Raw genomic sequence first — 27,107 nt, 5'->3', positions numbered from 1 at the left:
CAGTCATTTCAGGATATTTGGGAGCTTAGCATATTGCCGCATACCCGAGGAAAAGAAGAAGAAGTTGGATCAAACTGCAAAGAAAGGATATCTATTGGGATAAAGCGAGAACGTTAAGGCATACAGAATCTATCTTCCAGGGAGCAGGAAGGTAGTAGTTCGACGAGATGTGAAGTTCATGGAGGACAGGGCTTTCAGAAAATCTCGAGAAATGCCTTCCGAGGAGCAGTCAAAAGAGAAGTCATTGGTCAAACCTCTTCAACCAATGGAAGTAAAGAATTCTTCCTCCCTCTTCAACCAACGGAAGTAAAGAATTCTTCCTCGGATCAGGAAGAATCACAGGACGAGGAGGAGCTAACAGAGGCACCTGCTGGCAGAGGAAGAACGAACAGGTAACTTCGTCAGATTCTGTGAGATGCAGAGGATTTCATTAGTGCACCAAGGAACAATAAGAGGGAGCGAAAACAACCAAATAGATATCAAGCATTAGTAGCTAGAGATGGGAAGCCTGCCAATTTTCAGGAGGTTGCTCAACATCAGGTTTGGTTGGATGCGATGGTAGAGGAGTACAACTCCATAATGGTGAACGATATCTAAGAGGTAGTGCCAAGGCCTCAAGGCAGATCGGTGGTAGGTTCGAGAGGGATCTACAAGATTAAATACGCTGCAAATGGCATTGTGGAAAAATACAAAGCCAGGTTTGTGGCTAAGGGGTATGCTTATAAGGAATGAATTGACTACGAAGAGATCTTCACCCCAGTAGCCAGGTATACATCTATTAGAACCGTGATATCTCTTGCAACACAGATGGGATGGGAGATTCATCAGATGGATGTCAAAACGGCAGTTTTGAACGGGGTGATAGAAGAAGAGGTATACATTGAATAGCCAGAAGGCTTTGAGACACATGAGAAGAAGTCTCATGTATGTAGATTGAAGAAAGCCTTGTATGGGCGCAGATCCAAATCTCTACTATCTGGTTGTAGAGAATGAGCCTCTACTCCTAGTAGTATATGTGGATGATCTCTTCCTGACAGGATCATCCAAGCTCACCGGGTACTGCAAGAAGAATCTAGCCACAAAATTTGACATGAAGGATTTGGGACAAATGCATTATTTCCTGGGGTTGGAAGTTTGGTAGCAAAAGGGGGAGATCTTCCTTCGACAAAGGAGATATGCTACAGAAATTCTGAAGAGATTCAAGATGGAGGATTGTAGACCCATGGCTACTCCAATGATCACCAACTGGAAGAAAATTGATGCATCAGAAGACAAGGATGTTGATCCCACCTTATACAGGCAGCTCATAGGGTCCCTGATGTATCTGGTCAATACCAAGCCAGACATTTGTTACGCTGTCAACACCCTCAGTCAATTCATGGTGGAGCCGAAGAGAGCGCATTGGGCAACAGCAAAACATGTTCTCAGATATATACAAGGAACAGTCAATTATGGACTCTTGTACACCGGGAGTAAGGATATCAAATTGAGTGAATATCAGGGGTCAGCAAGTCTGATGCTAAGACTAGGAGAAGTGTTGGAGTATTTTTCTCTGTTGGGTAACCCAGTTTGGCACCCAATTGTACTAAAGAATTGCTGAATAATAAAAATCCTCCTTTGCTGCACTGGTTTTCCCACATTGGGTTTTTCTAGGGACAATTGTCCAAAATATGTGCTGATGTGTTGATTCTTGTGCATGTGTTTGTTTCTGTATTATGGTGTGATATCTGCAGCAAAATTTATTTTAATGTTTACTGAAGGGTTTTCGTAAATAACTTATTCAGAAATAAGTAGGTAAAATAAATCAGTTGTTGCAGTGATAGAATTTTCACAATAATTAACCTTTCAAATAAAACACAATTGAATTTAAAAAATCTAGAGCTATAAATTCTAATGAGTCATGACTTGTCACTTACTTGGCATCAAGGTGGTTCGTTCACGAATAGCATCATCAAATACAAATAGTCCAGTACCATCCTGATACCTCTCTATCTTGTGATTGAATGCGTTGTGAATCTTGGGATCAGGTATCATCCTATGAAGACAAGCATGGATCCCTTCCATCATTTCACCATCAAAATCAAAGTTGCATTTGTAGGAAAAGGCGAGGTTGAGGAAAAGTGTTGTTCCAAGAATGGGTCGATGGAGAATCTTCGTCCACCAACTATCAATCACATCCCATAACATCATGTGTTTATTAAACCCATGGGTACCCTTGTCCACAATCACACCACTCATAACAAACAAACATTTGCTTCAACTCAAACTGACATTCAAGTACACTGAAGAGTCATGATGTTGGTGTAAAAACAATTGATTACAGGATGTCGCAACTTCTTGTTTCTAGTGCATCTCCTCATGAGGCTAAGAACAAAAGCAAGGTTATATATGAACTTGGGGATGCTCCTAGCCATATCAATCACCTCCTTGATGAAGGAGAGATTCCCCATATCCTCAAGCATCAAATAAATACAATGTGCAATGCATTATCTATTATGATTTGCACGACATTATGCAAACCAATCTCTTGGAGGAACCTATTTAACAACCCACATATCAGTGTTGATGCATCCGTTGATTTAATAAACATGGTACCTGTAGGACAATGTACCAATTTAGAAGGGTCCTACCCTCCCTATTTGTCCATCCATCAGACATCACTGTGAATCTAGAGACCTCCCTTGACTACTTCAAAGTTCAACTTTGCAAATCTAGATTTGATGTCCTTTTCTGCTCGAAGGATTGGCCCCTACAACTCCTCATATGTAGCACTTTTGTACCCTAGGCCCACAACAACAATAGCTTCTTGCATTGGCTGCCAAAATGGATTTTTTTGGTGATGCTGAGAGGTAAGTCACTCCAAAAAAGACACCTCCCCATAACCTTGTTTGCTTCTTGCTTCTCCCTTTTTATATCACTGACTTCATTGAAGGTTGTGCTCCAACTCCAATTCGTGGAACAAAAAATGATGACCTCTCAGTAGGTGAGGTTGTGCATCCCCTCCCACTACCCTAAACCTCAGAGGTAGATAGCACTGAATATCTGCCTTCACATTCACCCATGTTTGCAACTACCTCTTCCTTCTTTCTATCCTTTTCATAAATTGCATTGCATGCAACTCTCATAACCTTCGGGCTAGATGACTTTCAAATCTCAACATCATGCCCATGAATTTTAGCCAAATGGTATTTCAACCAGCAAATCCTTCTTGTCATATGTTGAACACACAATTTGTAATTCAATCGTTGTCATTTTGTCCCATCTTCAAGTTCTCCAAACTGCCAAAATGGGTCCAAGTCCTTTGGCATATTTGCAGTGGAAATGGACAGCATCAAAATTCAATTCTAGGGCACCAAAAACACAAAAAAAATGGCATTAAACCCCCACCGCACAAAAAATGACAGCCTACTCATTTAAAAAATCAAATTTTTAGAAATTTAAATTAGATTATTTGTAATGAAAAATGCCAATAAGGCAGTGCAAAAAAAAGTTGAAAACTAAAATCAAGCGTGTTGTCCAATTATGGAAAAAACCCTTACATTGTTTCATGGGCATGAAAATCATAGCAAAATGACAATAAAAAAAGAAGGAAAACGTAGGTAGGCAAAGAGGCAAGCAAGCATATGCCTAAATGCAATGTTATCAGAATCGGACCAAAACCGGTGGAATCGGCCAGTCTGGTTGTTTTTTGCCCAAAACTGGTCTGAACCAGGCCTCTGAACTGGAATAGGCCAATTTGGAACCGGTTCCATGCGGTTTGTACCTTCCTGGGGCAGCGTAAAAAAATTCCTTTTTTTTATTTCTTCATTTGGTTGGTCCACTTCTAATTCTCCCCTAGGCCAGCCAAATATTCAAGTCTATGGTCCTCATCCTAATACTCAAGCCTATGGTCCTATTATTGCTATACAATTCACGGTAATGTTAAATTCTTAAAGTAAAAGTGACATTCTCCTTAATTTTTCATTTCCATCCTTTTACTTAAAATTTTAACATTACCATAAAATGACTCAAGATGTTTGAGAGTGGTTCCAACCTCATTGGATTTCATACAGAGAGTACAATTTCATATTTTACTCAAAATCCAGTAGACTTAACAAATTCTCAAGATTTCAGGGTTCCAAGGATTGCAACGTTTCTATTGGATTTTGTCATGTACGTGGGTAAGGAACTAGTATTTAATAAAGAGCATCAATCCCTCTATGTACTTTGATGTTAGTGGCATTGGTTGTCGAACTCCTCTATCATGACTACTAAAAATGTACCCATCACTCAAACAAAATCTTGGCTTGACATGCTACATTTTTTCTATCTTATTTTAATGTTTGGAGGGTTATATTAATGACAAAGAACCCAATATAGGCAATGATTTTGATGATTTGTAGGTATTTGTTGTAGCATGATTTTTTTTGGATCCTAGAGGCCATCTAGAGCCTATTTGTTGATGTATTTTCGGTTCAGGGATGGACTGCACTCAATGCTATTTTGGTTATGTGCACCCTTCCATGCTATATAAATGAGAACTTTTGCTTGTGTATAAATGGTTTAGATTCATATGGATGCACATGTATATATATAAACCGGTTTTTTGGTTTATATATATATATATATATATATATATATATATGTGTTTTTGGTTGACCGGTTTTTTGGTTTGGTTTTTTCACTAGTTCCCGGTCCACAAGGATTTTCGGTTCGATCATCATTTCAGTTCTGATAACATTGCCTAAATGTATGGAAAAAATCATTACCATGGGAGTATTTAAGAACATACCTACAAATGGAAGATGAGAAGTCTATCTGATTGATTTGGCAAATGATCTTGAACCTTTGATCCACTAAGAAAAGCTTGGTTGGTGATGATAATGGTTGTTCAACCCTCAATCCCTCCTTGGAGATTACCACAAGGTCTCCTCCTTCTCCAACAAAAAAAAACCAAAATGGGCAAGAAAAACCCAAAAGTTTCTTTAAAACCTCGTAGGCTCGTCGTTCCAATGATTTTTTGTGTCATGGCACAATTTTTTGGGAAGAATCACGATTATTGGGCATCGAAAAATCGAGGAGCATAAAAAATCGCAATTTTTCAGGAAATCAACAAAAAATTGCTAATCTTATCAACACTAGTGCAAAGTTTCACAGAATCAAATTGGGATGCTTAAATCATTTTATTGTTCAACAATTTTGTTCAGCATTCATTGGGAAAAATGTGGAGATATTACAACCCCAAGAAAAAGATATCAAACCTTTTCATTAATATGCTTTCAAGAAAAAGCATTTCTAAAGAGAAGGTAATGTCATGACCATAAATGTGTAAAGTAATATAAACAATAACAATTAGCATAATGAAAGGACATGTCCTAAGTGACATGACTATTCATGAAAGAGCATCCCTCCTAGGTATATATGTAGGGGGTACCCTCATTGTATTCCATATCATATCATTTGTACTCAAACACTTACATATAATATTATTCATCCTTATGGATATTTTCACATACCAGATATTCTGAATATTTTGTGTGAGCTAACTTTGTTCATCTCAGTTGTCCCTGCAAACCAACCAAGAAAGGATTGGTGGTTTGAAGTGTAGAAAATAAATGATTTGCACCATTAACCCAGTTTACAAGTTTGCATGTGTTTGTTTCGGCCCAACCCACATTTTTTTCATGCTGATATAAATTTCAGAATGTATTTATTGCAAACATTAAAGAGTGCTTCTACTAATTTTTCATTTTCCTATCAGCTGAGAATTAATGCAAAAAATTATGGAAGCATTCAACATATTTGAGACACTAGTTTTTGGTCAATCTGACCCCGGAAAAAACACCACAGCCTCTTGGGGAAAACCAGTCTTCAAAGGGGAATTTTATTGCTTGAGAAATTTAAAATAAGTACATAAAACAAACACAGTACTTATCTCCCTTTTCTGCTATAGCATTAAATGCTCATTTCTGGAAATTTGTGCCCACTGAATTTTTCAGATTTCTGCAAACTTACATACCTAGAATTTCTGCATTTTTTCACACAGCTCAGCTCCTTGGAATTCGTGCCCAGAATCAGCCTCTATTTCTGTGCCAATTGTTGAATGTACCTCCTCGAAATTCATTCCTAACAGCTGCTGAAATCTACCTCAAAAATCATACTGCTTGTAGGTGACAACCTCGAAATTCATGCCTCGAATTTCAGTCCAGACTAGCATTGTTCCTCCTTGAACTTTGTGCTGGTCTGCTCCTTGCTTTTCATGCCTGCTGCCTCGAATTCTGTGCTGCCAATCTCCTCAAATTTTGTGCAACCTTTCTCCTAGAAAATCATGCCTCTACTCCTCGATTTTCGTGTTGCTAGTACAGTCCCTTCCTAGGAATTTGTACCCCTTCCTTGGCTGCAATTTCTCCTTCTCGCCTTGAAGCTTCTCCTCTCCTCTCTTCTCATGCTCTCTCAAGTGTGAAGTGAAGAAGGATTTCCCTTTTTCCTCTTTTGTTTCCCTGGAAAAGATTGAATCCCTAAACCTAGGATCCAATGGTTGAAATTTCATCCTCAAATCTCAAGATGTGTAGTTGAGATCAGTTCTCCCAAATGACCCCCTTCCCTCATACATTGACCCCATCACTTCAAAGTCTCCTAGTACCTTTTTCAAGTTGTGTACCTTTTATATTTTTTCTCATAAAGTGATTTTTCACCTCCCTTTAATATTAGAAAAGTACACTTAGTACTTTACACATAAAGTCACTTTATAAAGTACAAGTGACTTTAATATTAGAAAAAGTACATGATACAACACTTCTAAGTACCTTTTCTAGCCATGACATTAATATAGCTCATAAATATCATGGAGACAAAAGTAATTGATGTGTTCACTAGGCTAAAAATGATAAAAGCCTAGTAACACCTCTCTTTAGTACTATTTTCAACATGAAGAACTTTGGTGGAGGTTTTCCTTGTGGTGGCAAGGTAGGTGGTAACTAGTATGGAAGATTGGTGATGGGAAAAGCATAAGGATCAGGGAGGATCCTTGGGAAAACGTGTGCAACGAGTTCAAGCTTTCTAATGGGACGAGAAATTACTAAATTGGCATAATGAAGGAGGAGTATATTCATTATGGAATGCATGGAAGCAAGGGGTCCTGGTTTTCAACAGGGACAGATGGAAAACAAGGGAAGATTTATTCTAATAGAAGATCTAGCCCAAGAATGGCACAACTATATGGGGGTTCTATGTTCTAACCATATCAAGATGAATAAAGAGGAACATGACGTTTTAGTCTTGTCAAAAACTCCACCTCACAGGGCTACACAAGCAAGCTGGGATACAGAGCTCTCATGGAGAAAGAAGTACAGGGTCAACGATGTTGGTTATGGGGCAAATATGAATGTTATAAGGATCATTAAAATCCCAAATAGCACTTCAGCTCGCACTCAACAATAAACTTCTTACCTGGGACAATGGGATCAAAAGAAGCTAAACAGGTCCAAACATGTGTGCTTTGTGCAAACAAGAGACCAATACTATTAACCATCTTTTCGTATCTTGTTCTTTAGCTAGCCAGGTCTGGGGCCTAGTGACAAACACATTCAAGCTAAATATTGTTTGGAGTGGGAACCGTCTGGATCAGACTGTCCAAGTTTGGTTAATTGATGCAGAGGTAAGAAACCATGGGTCTTTCATATGCCAATTGGTTTATTTTATTTGGTGGGCACACAATATGGCAGATTTTCAGGATAGACTCATCCCAGCTAAGGTAATCACAGAGCTGATCGAAAAACTCACCAAGGAGTTTAAGTGCACCCCGAAAAGAAAAAAGAATGGCTGCCTGCTATGCCCAATCTGGACTTTGATACTCCCTGGGGCTTTTTCGATGGGGCTAGACAGGGGCATCCTCTCAGGAAACTAAGAGCATGGAGACCCTCTTTTAAACTTTCTTTTGAGATGACACTGTGACTGCTAAATGTGTTATACAGTGTTGTATATGATGTATTTTAGATATGCTAAGTCTAAACTTTAGGCAAGAATATGGATGTGGTCATCCAGTAATGGTGTGCCAAGGTCGTATGCCTCCCTGGCAAGACAAAGGGTTGATATGATGCACTTGTTATGGAGTTGTGTGTAGAGTTTGAGTATCCCTGGATAGGTTCTTTTGGCCAGTAGTCCATTGGACAGTCATATGTATATTCTCTTTTGGAATATAAAATTTTTTCGAAGGAAACAATTTAAAAAATAAAAATAAAAAACGATTATGCAACTATAAGAATTAGCATATAAAATAGATAAGCATTCCATCATGTTCAAATTTAGAATATATGGGACAAACAGAGACTTTAGCCTAAAGTAACAAGGAACAATAGAAATTAACAAAGATCTTGTTTTCTATTTTCCGAATTTTTATTGATGAGGATCATGTTGTTACCATCCACTGAGACCAACATTGGTCTATCAGAACTTTACAATGAAAAGTTCAGCCTCTCGATTAAATTATGTTGCTTCTAAGGTCAAATAACTTGGTTAGAAGATCACCAAGTTCACTTTGATTTACATGGATAACTGCATTATAGATGCTCATAGTGTGACAAATGTTTTGAAAATGAGATCTAATATTTGTGTATATGATGCACTCCAAGAGAAAATGATTTACATCTTCTACCTTCTTAGGTTCACAAACTTTACAAATTATTTCCTTCCAAAGAGTTTTGTGTCTTGTCGATCACACGGCTTCAGGATTTCCTCTTATTTTAGCAACATATATATTCTTCATGAAGCTAGCGATGTTGGAAAGATATTTTAGTCCTCTATTTTGTTGGAAAATGTAACTAGTTTCGGTCTTCATAATTGTCATTGTACTCGTGTCATTATGTATATCTTATGTAACAAGCAAAAGAAGAAAGAAAAATATTATTTTTAAGCATGGGTTTCATGCTTCTTTTAAATGGTCATCTAGGTCAAGCATGCATTTCATGCTCCTAGGGTTTGTCAAGTCATAAGAATTATTGTCATGAGTCAAGAAAGTCAATATCATTTGTATAAGGCCCATTTGGGCAAGTTGTAACAAGTAAAAGAATTTATTTTTGAGTTTAGAAAGTCAAAATAGCCTCCAAGAACAAGTCGGCCCTACCAGTGACAAGTCGGACTAGGAGAGGCCCATTCAACCTCATGTGAAGCATATATAAAGGAAGATAGTTCGATCTGATTAGGACACACTTCTGCAGTTCGATCAAGCAAGAAAGAAGAAGAGAAAAGAGAGAAAAGTTCTGGGAGAAGGAAGCATCTTAAGAAGAAACCGAAATTCTGATTTTTGTACACATCTGTCTCAAACGTGTGAAGAAAACTAGGGTTTCTGTAGCTGCTGCAGGGCCGAAAGTTGCATGCCAAAGTTGTAGATCTGAAGTGGAGGCCAAAACCTTGATTGATGTAAATCTTGAAGGAGTTGACTTTCGTTAACTTTGGTGCATCCTGTATTGTCTTAGAAGGAGATCATTTGGAGGGCTGACTTGGTGCTTGGAGGAGGTTTAGCTTTGGTCTTTGGGTCTTGGTTTTCTCATTTGATCTGATTCTATAAGAAGAGAAGAGATTCTTTTGGGTTTTCCCCTTGGAAGGATTTTGCCCTGGCTTGGAGCCTACTTCTTGTGTCCATTGTCTTTATTGTTTATGCTCTTGATAATTGTTTGATGAAAGAATATAATAAAGAACAATAAGAAGCTAACTAAAGTTCACAAGCAATTATTAACGATAAGGAGAATTGTTTAAATAGCTGCCATACTAGTTTCTCCGACATATTTTAGGGTTGATGGTTTCTTTGTAGTAAATCAACTTTTTCTTATTCTCAACCTCATCACAATATCAGAATCTTTCTTTAGTATTAGTTGTGATAGTACTATTAATGGTGTTAATATTCTTAAGGGCGACTCTGTCACTATTCCTCAAAAATGGAGCCAGGAAGTATAATCCCAGGTTCATACTCTCTAGCCTTGTGTGTCTTTCACCAATATTTGTCATTATGGGAAGAAGCCTTTCTGTTTTCATTTTAGCCAGCTTATAGTTGTATAATAAGTAACTTATTACAACCTTACCCAACTCTCAAAGAATGGTAGGGTAGGACATATTGCTATTAATATGATTATTTATTATAAAACACTTCTGCATTTGCTCAATCTTCCTCCATGCCTCCCTACAGATACTACACCCGCAAACTTCACAACCATACAAAAATCATTGGAATAGCAAATGTGTCAAACAGAAACTTCATTTTCTCCCATATACAGAACTCAATTTTTTTACAATCAAAAAGCAAGCTATTAATATCGACATGTTAGCTTCAGCTTGCATGGTAGCCATAATTAGAGTAGTATTAGAATTCACATAATTACGGTTAGTTAACCACCTTTATTAGATCATCATAGTTTGAAGAGTAGTGAAATCAATGTATATTATCCGGTCGAGAGTAATATGAAGTGATAGACCTATAAGTACAAATCGGAGAGAACATTTGTAACTGGACCTGATGTAACCTTGAATTCATTACTTTTGTTGTATTACTTGATTAATTGGCTGATATTTTAGTAGTTTTCTACAAAGGTTGTGATAGGTAAGCTCATTGAAAGAACTAATGCTTACATAAAAAGACAATTAGCAATATAGAATAAACTTCCCACTAAAAATAATAGGAAAGAATAATACGCTTACTTTATTAAACAACCGTACATCAGGGGTGCAAGCCATTTAACAATAATGACAAATGTGTGCACATTTCTTTGAACATTCAAGATTTGTTTTGTAGTTACTAACAAATCCACTCATGGTCACATACACGAGAGTGTATATTACCTAGATGACTTTGTAGTCATTTGTAAACAAGCATACATTGCAAAATGAGGTACGCAGAAATTTACTTACTCAAAATTCCAATAAATTAATCCATCTGGAGCAGGAATACCAGCTCGATTGGTGTGCTGGTACTCTGAATTCCAGTTATGCTTGAACGTATGCCATCTTAATCCAGTAATTTTTGCTGTGATGAGGATGCCATTTACCCCATCAAAATTAATAACATGCACAAGAAACAAAAAACCATAATTCGGTGGAAACAATAAGCTAAGCAATCAAAAGAAGAAAGATATGATGATAAAAATAATTCCACTCACATTTATCATGATGACCTGGGGAGGCAAATATGCCAATAAAAATGCAGAATAGTGATAACAGAACAGGAATAAGGAAAGCTGGTGCAACCTTGTTGATTATTTTCACCCCGCCAAATACAACAAAACATAAAATAATGGTTACAACTACTCCATAAACTTGTAAATCATGCAAACTCGGGGTCAGTATAGTTGCTTCAGAAGGTGTCCCTGTTATGGAAGTTGCATTCAGATTCGTTGCACTCTCTGCTAGTCACAGAACACAAACAAAAAAGAAAAAAGAAAATTATACAAGACAACCCACATGAAATGTAATCTGAATAGACGAACATGTTCCTATATTATAAGGGTTATAAAATGAATTAATAAACAAAATGAGCAATTTCTTTTGTACAGGAATGATCAAGCAATAGGGTAAACTTCCCTACTAAAGATAACCCGGTCAATTTAAATCTGAAGAGTTATTTGCTTCCCATGCTCGACTCCAACATAACAATGCCAAGTCCAACTGAAGCTATATTCTAAATAAAGCTCTTGTATATTACCTTTAAAAATTCCAGCACTTGGTACAGCATCCAGAAAGGTCTCAACAGCTCCTAAAATATACCTGGAAAAGCATCCCAAAGTTTAGAAGACTTCAAAAAAGGGTTTAATATATAAAGCTAACAGAACAAGAAACTTTACACGCCAACAAACAAAAACTTAGACTGATCAAGACTTTAAAGTAACAAAAATAAGCATAAAAATTATCAAAGACATTTGACCATAGACATGGAATTGCAGATTAGAGATAAAGTTACAAGTTACAAAACGATCATATGCATGTTCCACCATGAAATAGCTATATGGTTTGTGATATCATGACACTGATGCTCTTCAAAGGTCACCGATATAGTCAAAACTCTATCTATGGTCAAATGCCTGTGTCTCAAAGACATTTCATCATTGATGATTTCAAGGACTTAAAACGAAGACTTCTCTAATTCTAGTCACCCTGGTTTACTTCATTTTAATGCTTTTGAAATTACTAATGGTCTGGGACGTCTCAGTTCCTCTTATATCCTACCATTCTGATAGATCAACTTCGAGTAAGACCTTCCAAATATTTTTCTTGCTTTACATCCATCATAGAACAAGACTGTTTTTGGAAATTACTAACCAAAAGCCAGCATTTCATTTCACACCTGCTTGTTTCTATCATTTATTCCCCAATAGAAATAGACTTTGTTTAAATTTCACCACAATACCAATCAGTTTGCTAAGTCTAGTTCCAGCAGATGCAAAGTTTGCCAGAAGAATTTTAACAAGGCCTATTTCACTGTTACTGTTCTTGGCACTCTCGCCACCAAGCCTCAGAAATGTATAGTCGACCAAAGAAAGAAATTTTCCCATATGAAATGACACTATATTGATGTCTACGAATGACCAAAATAGGTCAGTAGACCTCTAAAGAACAGTGATTAACAACAATAAAAGAACCTAGAACATCTCAAAAAATAAAAACCAAAATCTAAAGCCTACACTAGAGAAAAAGTACACAATAAGATAGAAAGGGAATGAACTCAGGGTTAGAACTAAACAGTGTAATAAATAATACTGCAGTAAGAGAAAGTGACTGACACAAGTAGAATGTCAAGGAAGAGCAACGCCATAGTCAGTATCAAAGTCATAAGAGGTGCCATCCACCAAGTCTACAGCCATGAACATGATGGTGTTAAGCCTGATAATGTCCCCAGAGAGTGGCCGGGAATAAGAATGTCAAGAAACAGCAACAACTTGATTGATGACATGGCCAGAAAAGGAGCAATCAATTCTGTCAACCACTGTCAGCATTTTGATATTTTGCCTGGTAATTTCCTCCTGAGAATGACCAGCACTAAGATGATCTAATTTTGCTATCCTGCCTGTTACCTATAGATGATGCAACGCATTGAAGATAAGGGAGCAATACCACACATGTTGATGCAATTCTTTCATGAAGAATATTTTTGATGCATTTTCACATTCCCAGAGGCATATTTTACGGCATGATTATCTTTATGGGCACCTTCCACATCTCACAAGGCATGTTCTACATTTCTCTACATGGCATTATGATGAAACGTCCTTCTTAAAATGAGGGCCTGTAGCATTCAAGACACTTCTACAACGATAGGTACACCCCTGTTCATGAGCCGTCCAGCTTTAAAGGAAATACAAGAGTACATTCATGGCACGGAGCTATAACATATTGAGGCCATCCATCATCCTAGCCCACGCACTGTGCACCTAATAACAAAATGTCATTAAAGGAGGACTTAAGCCATAATTTGTCGGAAGTACATTTAGAAGACTCTAGAAAGTGAATTTAATTGTTTTATCTATGAGATATTAACCATAATTAAAGGCTGCATGCCACTCAGAAGCCTCTAGAATGAAAAAAAACAGTTTTTTTATGGGACACCTTGCATGAGAAATGACACTCGGGCTATTTGACATCTTCAAAGACTTAGTTTGTGGAAGTGCCTTACTTATAGGGAAACCTAGAACCCTCCAATAGTATTTTATTCCCTAAGAAGTTAGAAAAGAAGGCTATAACAAGAGGAATGATCCATTTGGCAAATGGTTTGTTTTCATTGTCGAGAAATCATTATACTCTTGGGCTGTAATCAATAATATCTCATGCAGGTTTGGAGTTTATTAGAGGAAATATCATGCAGGTTTTGGAGTTTATTTGAGGAAATATCCAGGGCTGTCATCATCTATTGTAACTTGTAAGGCCGCTATTGTATCATGTTCTCCTCTCTCTTGTGCTAGAAACATTTCATCTATACTATGATTTATCTTCAGCACTAGAGGTCCTTAAAGAGATTCTCCTATCCTTCGGATCTGAATTGTGTTATGCACGTGGGAGAACACTGGTCACGTGATAGGATTTTCATTAATTTAGGAAAAACTATTTTGATTAATTTAGAAAACCAGCAAATCCTGGATACAGATCAACATCTTACACTGCTTCTCGAACATGATGAAACCACCACTGCAAAAGACACTTCAGGTTCAAAACATCAATTCTTAATGGATGGGCTGTTCTATGAAAAACCTAGCCCTACAGCAGAACTAAACCATGTCAAAGTACAGCAGCATGTTTCAGAGTTCAGAAAAGTTCAAGTGAAGCTGATTGGACTTCAGAGCACTGTGTAGGCTTGGCACTCCTTGATGATGAAGGCCCTATTATCCAGTTTTTAAACAGAGATATGGCCTCCTACAGAATTCAACCTATGAAGACAGGGACGTACATACAAAAGCCATTAAAGATCATGCGGATCTTCCTGCTAGATGTAAAGAGAAAAGAAATGCTTCTGCTATGTCCAAGGTGGACAGGGTTTATGATGAAATTAAGGTCAGACTTGTTTCGGTGGCCTATTTGTCCTCTTATCTTGAAGATAGTTTAAATTACCATCCCGCTGAGCAAGTTGGATATTCTTTCTTGATAAGTAGACAATGTGACTGCTGGTGCAAGCACAGAATTAACCCAGACAAGCTCCGCATTGTCAAAGGACAGGTGTATAACTCAGACAGCATGGATGAAGAACAGGATAACCATTTTTTTTCCATGAGAAATATCTTAATATTCCATATGAGAAATATCTTAATATTCCATATGAGGAATATGCATGTTTTGGTAATTGAAAGACTGCTCAGACAAGAAAACTCGAAGCCATTAAAAAAAATACTAAAATACTCATTATGAGCTCAACATGTCACATCCAGGAATTGAACCTAGGAGGGGAGGATAACAACATCTCCTAACCATCCGAGCTAAACCCAATTGACAAAGAACAGGATATCTGTTGGAAGATCTTTAATAAAAGATGTAACAAAGTCCTAATAGCCAAGGATCACTTTATGAGTGACATCATTGATGAGATGAAATCTGAACAGCTCTCTGAGGTTGACAGTGCAGGGGCAGAGGATGAAACTTACATTTTGCAGTTTTTCTATGATGGTCCTCTGACCAAATTATTCCACGAGATTTATGAAGACCAAAAAGAAAGTATTTTATGTTCTGGTTCAAATAGGTATTATGAAAACCAAGACTGCTCCCGAGTCCCATCATCCATGCTTGCAAGCATGGATGTTTCCATTATAATTGGTTTTATTGTATTCAATCGATTTACAGTGTAGCCAGAAACCCATGTGTTTGTATCGCGCGGATAAGTATTAGCCCTGGACTTGTAACACAACACCAACACCATGCTGTTGATTTTCGAAGGAAATGAATGAATGATCCCAAAACATTTGAAGATGAGTATCAAACTGCTCCATGGACTGATTATCTTATGAATCAGAAGCAACTTGTCCACAGTAGCACTCAGATCCAGATATTAATTTCAGAAAAATAAAAATCCAATTCTTAAAGGATCTTTCTATGGTCTCAACAACCCCCCATTCCGATGATGCTTATGCAGGGTCAAGTCACAGATGGACAGATGACAGGTATGATGAGACCACGGATACATATGAAAACAGTAGTTTTGATTCCTTTAATCTTTTTCAAATAGGGTGTAAGACTAAGTGAGAAGCGTTTTCTAGCTTTGACAAGGCATTTCCTGTCTGGAAAAAAATAATTGAATATAATAGTGATCATGATACTCATGTTAACTTTAATTTTTAATACCAGATCTGATTTTGATTTTCCTACCTGTTTATTTTATACCCAAAAAATATTTCACCCAGTAAAACGTTTTTGTGAAAACTGCTGAAAATAAATGCACTGGTATTTTAACATTTAAATGAACGCAGGAAATAGATGAAAAACCAGTCACATAACACAACAGAAAAATATGCCCAACAAATTTTCGTTCACTTTCTATTACTCTAAAAAATTATGGGCCCCTTTAACATGGAAATCAACCCACAGAGAAAACACAAAAATTACAACAATGGAACCTGGCAACTTGACCCCCGGAATTTTGATCTGCAATCATGTTGGCTGTCTCCACAAGTTTGGCACACCTGAAGCTATTCAGCCCCTCCATAAATGAGGCGTCAACCTTTTCAGCCTCCCCACATTCATTGTTTGCCTGCTGGAATTCGGCTTCAACACTCTTGGCCTCTTCCTGTGCACAGCAAACTCTCAGCCTTGACCCCAAGCAAACTTGGCCCTTTCACCTGTGCTTCTGTTACCCACCATTTTGTGGGTGATATCCCTAGGAGAAAAAATTTCTCCAAGATGGCCCTCAGCCGGAAGCCAGCAGCCCCTTGAAGCCACCAACTAGCTCATTGTGCCATTTCTCTGCCACTTGAGCCAGCCATGTTGTCCTTCACCCATCTGCCATGATCGTATGTTTGAAGGTGGGCCTCCCGAACCTAAAGATATGCCTTGTCATTTGGTAATTGAGCATTGTAGCTTGCTTATCATGGACAGTTCTGGGAATGGTTTAATGGGGGGGGTTCAACGGAAAGAGTGGGCTAGGTTTGTGCTCTTGTCCCCTAAACCTCTTTTGGATGTTAACCTTGGACCCTAGACCTGTGGGATCTCTTTTACTGGCCCTTGGGCTTTAAGGATGGTACTACATGGGAAACCCTAATTTTGATTGCGTGGTCCCACTCCCTCATACACATATATTACTCTCCTTCCACTCATTATAACCCCATTCATCATTTCTCCCACCTGGGTCCACATATGGTTAGCCTTCCCCTTGCCCACACCTTGGGTCGGGCTTGGAATGATGCCCCGGAGGTTGATGTAGTTGAAAAATAAAGTAAAAGCATAATTGGCCACATCCAACGAGAAAATCTACCACAAAATGCAAAAGATGGATGGGACAAACACATTTAGCACTTGGGAAAAATCCAATGCATGAGCTCCACCCCATCATCATGGCCATCACCTTACTCCCTACAGGCCCTAGATGAGCCTCCTTTATCATTTAGGAACCCATGATTGTCCCAACCCCTGGTGGGAAATGAACCACCCTACCTTAAAGGGGGTATCCACTGTTATCTCACACATCATGTTCTTACCCCTTGAGCCCCGAGCAGTCAATTAAAGAAAAATCATAAAAGGCATATAAAGAAGGGTGGAAAAATCAAAGTCGAAGCACCTCATGTACCATGCTTGACCCCTCCTATACATTATATACCCAAGTTTGGGCTTCCCTTGTATTGGCTACCCTTGTACCCTAGCATGTGACCCAAGGCTGCCCCTTTCATTCCCTACTCCATTCATCTCTCCATCACATGCCACCACCCTTTAAAGGATGTACCTTGGACATACTATCCCCTTTAGAAGTAGAAACCACCTAATAGGATACTTGGTTAACCCCACTTGGAGCTTGGAGATATTAGCACATGCCAAAGCCCATTATGGAAGGGCATCCTGTTATGAAGTCCCCACCTGTTGTCCATGGTTTGTAAGCTCCTTTACTCGGATTTCCTTAATGACTTGTTGTACTCAAGTCTCAAAGGCTAGGGGACGGATTGGATCTTATGCAGGATTGCAGGTGGTCTCCATCTTGGGTTTGGTCTCCCTATACGGGGTCCTAACCCTCCAGAGGGCTACATTTGCACATGTAGGGTGTGTGTTGAGAGCCATAGGCCTCCACAGCAGTAGACAACTCTCCATGGATACCTAGATATGTTCATAGATTGCTCGATATCCACCTATTAGACGAGGAAGATGCACCTAGTTCACCTTTGCCCAAACAACGCCACAGTTGTACCATGCACTTGGCAGATGACCCAAAACTTGTATGTTGATGTGACATCACATACACCATCATCTGAGCCCTTATAGATGATCTACAGGCATCTTCAACTTACATGGAGACACATGAGGTCACTTGTGTGCCCTCACACCCATTGGAAGCACCACAGGTTTATTATGTGGAGAGAAAGAGAGCAACCCCTTGTCCATTACTTTTGGAAGCCTATTCATCATTATGGAACTTGTGGACTTCATCAGGCTTCTTAGAGATCCCAACGATATGTATTATTGATCACTCGACCTCTTGAGAGGCTTGTTATTTTGTTTATGAGCTAGTTTGGTGGGCTTGTCACCAAAAGTTAGTTATTTGCACATTATTTCTATTTTAGGGGCTAATGTAGGCTCAAATAGCTAAATCGAACTCCTTAGAGGTGTATAAATACAAATGATGACAGTTCATTTCTCAACATCACTTGGTTTTGGAGTTGTACTCTCTTGAAATTTTCGCTATTCCATCTTCGTGGACAAAATTTTGGAGAAAGGATGAATTTTGATGTATGGATTGTCTTTTCTTATCTTGGAGCTTCTTGATTGGCAAGTTTATTGGTGGTTGGATATATTCTCTTACATGTAAGTACAAATTTAATGCTATTTATTCTTTTACTTTGTCACATACATTGATAATGAGATTTTCGCTATACTAGGGTTAGTTATTGCATTCATTTACTATGAAAGTGTGGAACTATGTTTCTATATAGCATATCTCTATGTATGGGCCATGTATGTTGAACGAGCTCTCCTAGGCATAATTCTATGGTTGAATTTATCATTATAGGCCACTTCACCTTGCAAAATGAAGTATAAAAACTTTTAAGGTCACTTTCCTTTGAAGTAATGACAAGTGAAGTTGATCTTAGAGCCTCCTTGACCTAGAAACAAAGTCTATCATCATATTCTTCTTGACACCGATCTCCCCAAAGGATTTGGCATTGGTCTACCATAAGGTGATCACTTAAAGAAACATTTTTCTTCACCTCTCCTTCTTTATTCTAGGTCTAGCCACATTAGGGCTCCTAGGGCATCATTTTCCCGAAAAACCACCCATAAAAAAACTTCGATCTCATGGCCTCTACTGCGTTGGTGTGTGTCGTAGGCCTCCTCCAAATTTGAGGGATTCTGACAGTGGGGTTGTGAGATATCCTAAGCCCTAGCCTCGAGATTAGATTTTGCCCTAAGTTTCCCTAGGCTAGTTCCTCATAGGGATCATTTTGCACCTTCGACAAAAAATCAATTCTTTGATCCCCTTCGCCTCCTTGTTTAGGTCAAGTCTATCATTGGTTGCTAAATTCCTTCCTCTTGACCTAACCTGCGTCACTTGGTCCCATGTGGTCCCATACCTTTGAAAAGTCAACTCTCCAGAAACAACCTGGGAAACCATGTTCAAGAAGGATTTTAGGGTTTTGGAAGCTCCTGTACAATTCGCACTCCTTAAACCTAGCCCTTAAATCCTCATCCCCTTCTCCTAGAAAGCCTTGTACCTTGCCTTAGAAGCAAGCAAGTCCCATTTTTGAGCCTCCCTTAGGAAAGGGTCCCTGAGATCACTTGACACCCATATTAGTCGATCTATCCTTCATAGGTGATTCTCTAGGGTTTTGGAAGCTCCTGTACAATTCGCACTCCTTAAACCTAGCCCTTAAATCCTCATCCCCTTCTCCTAGAAAGCCTTGTACCTTTCCTTAGAGCAAGCAAGTCCCATTTTTGAGCCTCCCTTAGGAAAGGGTCCCTGAGATCACTTGACACCCATATTAGCCGATCTATCCTTCATAGGTGATTCTCTATATATCGAGTCTCCTCCCATTGGTGAAAGTCCATAAAAAGAAGGAAGTTTTCGTTGTGGTGACAGTGGCCTTTAGCTTCATTGTTGCTCTTGACTTAGCAAGTGCCCCTCTAGGACCCCCTGCTAGTTTGAGCAGTAACATTTTGGCGCCATTGTCAGGGAGGAAAAAGGTCTAACTCCCTAGTGAATCATCGAGGAATTGATTCATTAATGACAATTCAAGTATTCCTCTGGCAACTCCACAACCTCCTTCCTAGATGGAATGGTACCCTTGTAACAGTCTCTTTAAGCGTCCTCAGTGCTCCATGGTGTAAGTGTCCCATTCGCTTGTGCCATAATTCATTTTGTTCCTTCTCACCATTATAGTTGTTGCCTATCAGTGTCATCAGCGATTCGAGCTGCAACCTATACAACTTGTTGCTTCGAACCCCAATTTGTTGTTTCCTCTTCCAGCCTGGATGCTTAACGTATACTTTTTTTCTGATGACGTATACATCATATCCCTTGTCATGTAACTGAGACACTGAAATTAGATTCATCCCTAATCCTGGCCCTATTGATTTGGGGTAGCATCAAATGTGCTCTAGCCATGAAAATTGGCGGAGAGGCTAAAGCACATGAGATCTCCAAGACCCATAAATGGCTTGAGAAAATTCTATCCGATGAAGGAGATATTAAAATAATTAATATTTTTAACGGGTTCCTAAGTCTAAACTTACGAAAATAAAAATATTAACGGGTATTAATATAAAACTGGGTAAGAAGGTTCTAAATGGCATGGATCAAGCCAAATCTAATCTTAGCCGTTGATTAGAGATGTAATCTCGGTCGTTGAAGGCTCAACAAAAAAAATATAAGAGAAGGCTTGAGGGTCAGTTGGAGATACACCAAATTGATCAGTCAGTTCGATTTTCTAGAGTGGGGTTTGCTAAGAGAAATCGAACCAGTGATCAGAGTTGCAGCGAGGGGTAGTGAGTGCATAGCAGAGAGGCAGAGATAGTGTCGAAAGACCAACGCAGAGGCAAAGAGGCAAACGCAGAGCCTGCAGGAGCCACGCACAGGCCAACCTTAACTTCACAGAGGGCCAGAGGGCCTGCGTGAGTGACGTAGAGGCTGCAGGAGTGACGCAGAGGAACAGAAAGGTTGTACAGTGCATCAGGAGGCTAATGCAGAGAGTTCTAGGCTGACACAGAGGCCAAGAGGGCTAACGCTGAGCCTCAGAGAGACACTGGAGAGAGTTTTGTGGAGCAGACTTTCAGAATATCTTCTTCCGAAGAGAGGTATTACTGCCAGATAGATTTCTCTGTCGGGTGAGCCAGTTTGGCACCCAATTGTACTCAAGAAAATCTACTTAATAATAAAACCCTCAGAACTGTTGCACCGGTTTTCCCAAGTTGGGTTTTTCCGGGGACGATTGTCCAAAAATAATGGTGTCCCTTGTGTGTTTGTCTATTTCTTTCAGTTGATGATCTGTAGATGGTTGAGACTGCATTGTGTTTATTTCAATATTTATATGGTTAAATAACTTTTTCAGTAATTAAACAAGTAGGAGAAATAAACCAGATAGTGCAAGATAATTTCTAGCGAGTTAGACTTAGAAATTTCAACAGGCACATGCAAAACATTGGTGGCTCGGATGTCAGTCCCTGCTTCCGTCTGAAAAGCTATGGTGCCTCTCCCTATGAGAGTACTCTTCGTTCTGTTTCCCATAGTTACTTGGAAGTCCATCTGCTCTTCTTGATAGCTCGAGAAATGTTCTCATACTCCACTGATATGAGTTGAAGCCCCGCTATAAATGTACCAAACATCTGTTGATGTTGAATTAGCTAAGCATGCGAATTCTTCATCTAAACTAGTAGACAAATCTTGGATATTTTGAGTATCCATTTTCTGATGCTAACCTATCCCAGCAACTGTTGTAGGAAAAACTACGTCCCACCTAAATTAATCCTCCTTGTTGACTCTTCTGTTGCATTGTTCCTTCTACCACTAATGAATATCGACTAGAAAAGACTTATCTCTTTATTGGCTCACTCAGAGAGAGTTTTTCCCACGAAATCCAATTTCTTTGGTTTGAACTGCTCAATCCTCCGGGAGATTCGAATTTTTGCCCTTGCAGGGATTACGAATTCCCTTCTTTTCTCAGTGTTGGGTCTTCCGACTTTTCTCTTTTGCTTCCTTGTAGCTCTGATACCATGTGAAAATTTCTAAAATCGAAATCCTAGTGCAATGATTAATATGACTTCTTCTACTTATTACTTCAGAGATAAGTTATCTATTGTATTCTTACAAAAAATATCGAAACATATTCTACTACAGCCTTCACAATTAAAACATTGTAAAATTTAAATGTAAGTAAAATGTCGGCACATATACAAACACAATGACACGGTTATTTTTGGACAATTGTCCCCGGAAAAACCCAATGCGAGAAAACTAGTGTAACAGATGATGGTTTTATTATTCTTCAACAAAAATCAACATGTACAAAATTTCACCCAGCAGTATAGAACTGAGAAATATTTGCAGACGTTCCTGAACAAGTGCCTGACCTAAGAGAGAGGTTTCGTGTGTCTCTACGTCTCTCTGGCTTGCATAGCATCAATTTCTCTAGCCTCTGCACTGGCCTGTGCAATGTCTGTGTCACTCAGGCTAGCGCTGCCTCTCCCAGCATCAATCTGCCCAGCCCTGTTCCTTTTGTTGCTCTGTGTCTTCGTCCCTGTCTCCCTGACTGATGTTGAACCCTCTTTGACTCTCCTCCACCTGCAACTCTCCCTCTGAATCGATTTTCTCTTGCCGGACTTCGACCAGTGAGAAAATCGATTTCTCTTGGGCAACTAAATATCTACTTGGTGTATTTTCCAAATGACCCTCAAGTCCTTTCTTATATCTTTGTTATGAATATAATATTCATAACAAGTAGATAAATAAAATAAATGTAAATATTAAATAATCAAATATTGATTATGTTAAATAGTCATTAAGTTAAGTGAAAAGGCATGTCTAAAAGACATGCCCAGTCACGAAAGGACACCTGCTTAGATATATATATGCAGGTCCTCATTGTAACATTCATCACTTGTACAATTATATATATATATATATATATATATATATATATATTTATTACAAATATTTTTGTGTATTTTTAACATTTAAGTCAACAAGCTATCAGTTTTGACTATTGGTGACATAGTCTAGTTGTTTTATTTCATTTATTTTCAACAAGTGTGTTTTCATTTATGCAAGTGTGGTGTGAATTTCAATTATGCAAGTGTGATTTCATGTTCAAGCAAGTGTGATATCAATTTCTTTATGTTTGGTTTGGTTTGGTTTTGATTAGATTGATTTAATTTTCTTTATGTAATTAGTTTCAATTGCATTAGATTAATCTATTCTGATAAATAACCATCTAGTACATATAGTACAGGTATACCTCGTCAGTTCTACGAACTCCGGGTTGACAATTAATGACAAGGATTTAACTCGCAATTAAATCAACCAACATCCCTTAAGCTAGCAGTTTCCCTCTTAGCAACCCCTTTTAGGTCCCCTGCTAGTATGTGCGGTAACAAGTTGTATATGACAAGCAGGTTATTGTGAGAATTTGATATGCTGCTAGAATTGTTGAGAAAAGTTGCTAAGGTTTCCATGTATATGCTAATGCCATATCAAACCAAGAGGTCTATGTATTTAGGTGAGTAGAGAATACTATTGATGCAAAGAGCAAGTTGTTGTGTCAGTGGACTTGGCAAAGTTATCTATGCTACTAAATATGGCTTGGGCAGAGTTGTTGAGACAGGGTTTGTATTTGGCAGAGTTATTTATGCAGATTTTGCCAGAGAGAGTATGTTGCCACTGCTGAGTTGTTGGGCTTTTTAGCAGAGAAAGTTGGTATTGTCATTGCTGACCTTGTGCCAGTATTGCAAATTGATAGTCAGCAAGATGTTTTGATGTTGTTTATGATATTGAGGTGGATCCAGACTAAAAATATATGAAACGTGGTCCACTGTGGTGAAGTGAAGGTTGAAGCCTTCAGGGCAAGTGGTGGCTTGCAAAGTAGGGTGGCAGGGTGGTGCAAGGCAAACACTAAAATCTCCTTCAGGTTATAACCTGAGAACACTTCATGTTGGCAGAGTGGTGCTAGGGCAAGTTGGAGCTTGCAAGGTGTTGGAGCGTCCTTTCATTTGGAGATGATAAAACCAGAGGGTTGGGGCCTCCTCCTAGTTGGCGCTGAAAATCAAGGTGTTGGAGCATCCTTTCAGTTGGAGTTGATAAAACTAGGGGGTTGGAGCCTCCTTCCAGTTGGAGTTGGTAAACCAAGATGTTTGCACATCCTTTCAGTTGGAGCTGGTAAGCCTCCTTCCAATTGTTGTTGGAGAATCTCAGATGTTGGAGCTTCCAGTTGACGTAATCTTTAAAACTTATATTAAAAGCGTTTGGTGGTTTTTCTCCCTAAAGGGTTTCCACCTAAAAGTCTCGTGTATTGTATTTGATGTTGTGCATTGGTGTTTGGTGTTGTTAATTGTTTAATGTTTACATGATACAATTAAAATTGTTAAAAACTGTCCAATACAAATTCACCCCCCCTCTCAGTATTGGTGAATATTCCGACTGAAATTGCATAATTTTAAATTTTTTATTGCAGATCAGCAAGCTTCATTTCATATTTGAGGTGACATAGTCACCAATACCAGATCTTATACCTTCAATATGAGAGTAACGTCAACCTGATGCTGTGACATGGATAATTGCATAGGTAGATGCCACTTTCAGTGCATGGAGGTGATGCCAATTGGATGGCCAGTTCCAGATGCATAATATAAAGTAGAAGCAGTCGCCAGTTCAAATTGGTAGCAACTAGGTCCAAGTGTTGTCATTCTTCTTATTTGTTTTAAAGGTTATTGAAATTTTCTATTAATTGGGGAGTAATAACAAAACAGGTCATTATGACTGGGTTGTTAGGGTATAAAGGTCAAATGGGGGATGTGATTTTTATTCCACAGAAATAAATGTAATGAAGTAGTGCCTTGAAAAATATGCATATGAGGTGTCAGACTAGGAAGTTGAAAGGACAAATTATGAAGTTGAATTGAAAGGTCATTTCATCCTTTGGAAATATATGTACCTCTGTGCAGATAAATGAACATTCCAAATAACAGTGTTCATTATTGATGCAATCTCTCTCCTTTCTGTGTGTGCCCTCTTTTTTTAAAATAATAGTGTTCATTACGGATGTACTCTCTCTCCTTTTTGTGTGTGCATCCTTTTTTTTTCCCTTTTTTCAAGAGAAATATCTTTATATTTCATATGAGGAATATACATATTTCGGTCCTCAAGGGACTGCTCAGACAACAAGGCTTGAAGCCATTACAAGAAATACTCATTATGACCTCAACATGTCACATGCAGGAATTGAACCCAGGTGGGGAGGATAACAACATTTTTCCCAACCATCCAAGCTAAACCCAATTGACAAATTTTTAAAAGGAGGACATGGCGGTGAGCTTTGACCCACTTTTTGTGTGTGCATCCTTGTCAACATAAAAGATAAATTTATTCACCAAGGCCACTTCCTGGAAAGAAACTTTCAGTTTCAAAGACCTTCACTCTACCTTTGAATTATAAAAAACTTTCACCCTTCTCTAGCCTGAAATTACTGGTTGCATTATTGGTGAATATCTTCGATACCTTATAGTCTAGTTCCGATCTCATAGTTTTGGAATGTTTGCTTCAAACTCTTGGACTCTATATCACCATGATGGCATGTCAGCCTGAAGTCTAGTTTTAGGCTTAACAGTAGGACTCAATTGTAGTAACACAATGTAATGGCCACCATGCCAGGCTGTTAGCTAACTAGCAAGATTTGTATCATTATTGAGACCACATTTACCATTTTTACTTTGCAGAAAATCTGGCCATGAAAAATTAGCACAGTTAAACATGCCAGTGTATTTACTCTATTCTCTTCTATCCCTATCCTTCATTCACATCCTCATAAATGATGAGAGTCTTGTATTAAATGATTGGAAGCGATATAGTTCTTACCTACATTATAACTGGTTACTCCAATTATTTGCCTTTGACCATATTTCTTTACCCTTGTGCTTACAGTAGCTTGTACTTACTAGCTTAAGCATGGCCAACTCTTTTCTCGTATTTACAAAGAGAACATTAGAATGGCATCTTACTGTGGTCACTCCATGGATATAAAAACTGAGTGGTATACTGTCTCCTAGATTTTCCAATAGTTTGTGCAGACAATACATTTGTAGAGTTATTGTAAAATGAATTTGGACATTAGTTGGAAAAAGGAACTTAATTCCCGTCAAAATCTGAAAGTAAAGGTTTTATAAATGCTTACAATGCACCAGCAACTGCATTACCCAGGAAGAAGCAAAGGCCAATGCTTACACCAACCTCAGGACCCAGTGCTCTACCAATAAGATAATATGGTCCACCACCCTGCACTCCAAAAGCAGGAACTATGAAAATTTCAAGAAGAAAAATTGTGGTAACGACGCTGATCTTAAATAAAATGCAAATCTTCAACTCCTCTTGTCTCGCAAAATCTTTCAATTATAGACAAGACATATAAGGTCACTACATGTTATGCTCTCTAATGCATGAAAATGTAACAGTAGTTCACAAAGTTAGAGAAATTATAACATATTGATATTATACAGAGCACACACCCAATGCAAAGCTAGTATTAATAAGCAGTGGGTGTCCATCACATCAAAGTGTTAAGAGCATAAGTTCAAACAACCAGATTCCTTCTTTATATAGGGAACTTTAGATTCGTTACTTGGAAAACTTTGAAAACCAAAAATAGCCTTACATCTACACATAATGGATAAGCTTAAAGTCCAACATCAATGCAACCACATGACATAACGATCTACAAAATGACATTTCAAAATATGTTATTCACAAACTGCAAAAAAATATATAGTTAACGTACCCTTGCTTAAAACTTCTAAAGAAGGTTACACTTCTAAGTCACTGCATTCGGTGCACTTCAAGAAATGATTCAAAAATACATGAATTTAAAGAGGCTAGATTAAATTTGGCTAAGTTTGCCGAATATTAACCAATTTTTGTTATCTGAGGGCATTGCCACCATTTTTTACTTGTGTTTTCTCTTGAAATGCCCTCCACTATGTGACCAAGATGAATAAATGTATGTTGGTATGTGCCAAATGGATAAACCTGTATTGGATGAGCAAATCACATTTGAATGTATGCCAAGATGCCTGGATTTTTCAGACGCTGGAATGAATGACCCATCTTTGTCGGCATACTTACTGCTACGGTCTGCATAATCTATGGTTCTTATTCTGGAAATTATGCTTGAAGGCCTTCATGGGAATACTTGCATACCTTGGTGGCAACACTGGAATGAACAACGGACCTTTGTGGTCTGCATAATCAACGAACAACTATGTTCTGCATA

The 27,107-nt window shown here is 38.4% G+C and overlaps 1 protein-coding gene across 3 annotated transcripts in view; it reads right to left on the bottom strand.

Moving 5' to 3' along the window:
* Positions 1-27,107, bottom strand: part of LOC149225213 (cation-chloride cotransporter 1-like) — a 169,763-nt gene that overhangs the window by 16,579 nt on the left and 126,077 nt on the right. For all 3 annotated transcript variants that reach the window (XM_089376997.1, XM_089376999.1, XM_089376998.1), the window contains exons 6-9: positions 26,016-26,116; positions 11,669-11,730; positions 11,127-11,369; positions 10,879-10,993 (exon numbers count right to left, since the gene is read on the bottom strand). In XM_089376997.1, coding sequence (XP_089233123.1) covers positions 10,879-10,993; positions 11,127-11,369; positions 11,669-11,730; positions 26,016-26,116 — 521 coding nt within the window. The remainder of the gene's footprint in view (positions 1-10,878; positions 10,994-11,126; positions 11,370-11,668; positions 11,731-26,015; positions 26,117-27,107) is intronic.

Source organism: Pinus tabuliformis, chromosome J (assembly GCF_031772625.1).
Source record: "Pinus tabuliformis cultivar Carrire ecotype Pingquan chromosome J, CPIR1, whole genome shotgun sequence".
Lineage (NCBI taxonomy): Eukaryota > Viridiplantae > Streptophyta > Pinopsida > Pinales > Pinaceae > Pinus > Pinus tabuliformis.
Note: the sequence above shows the minus strand (reverse complement) of the source record. Positions and strands in the feature narration are given on the sequence as shown.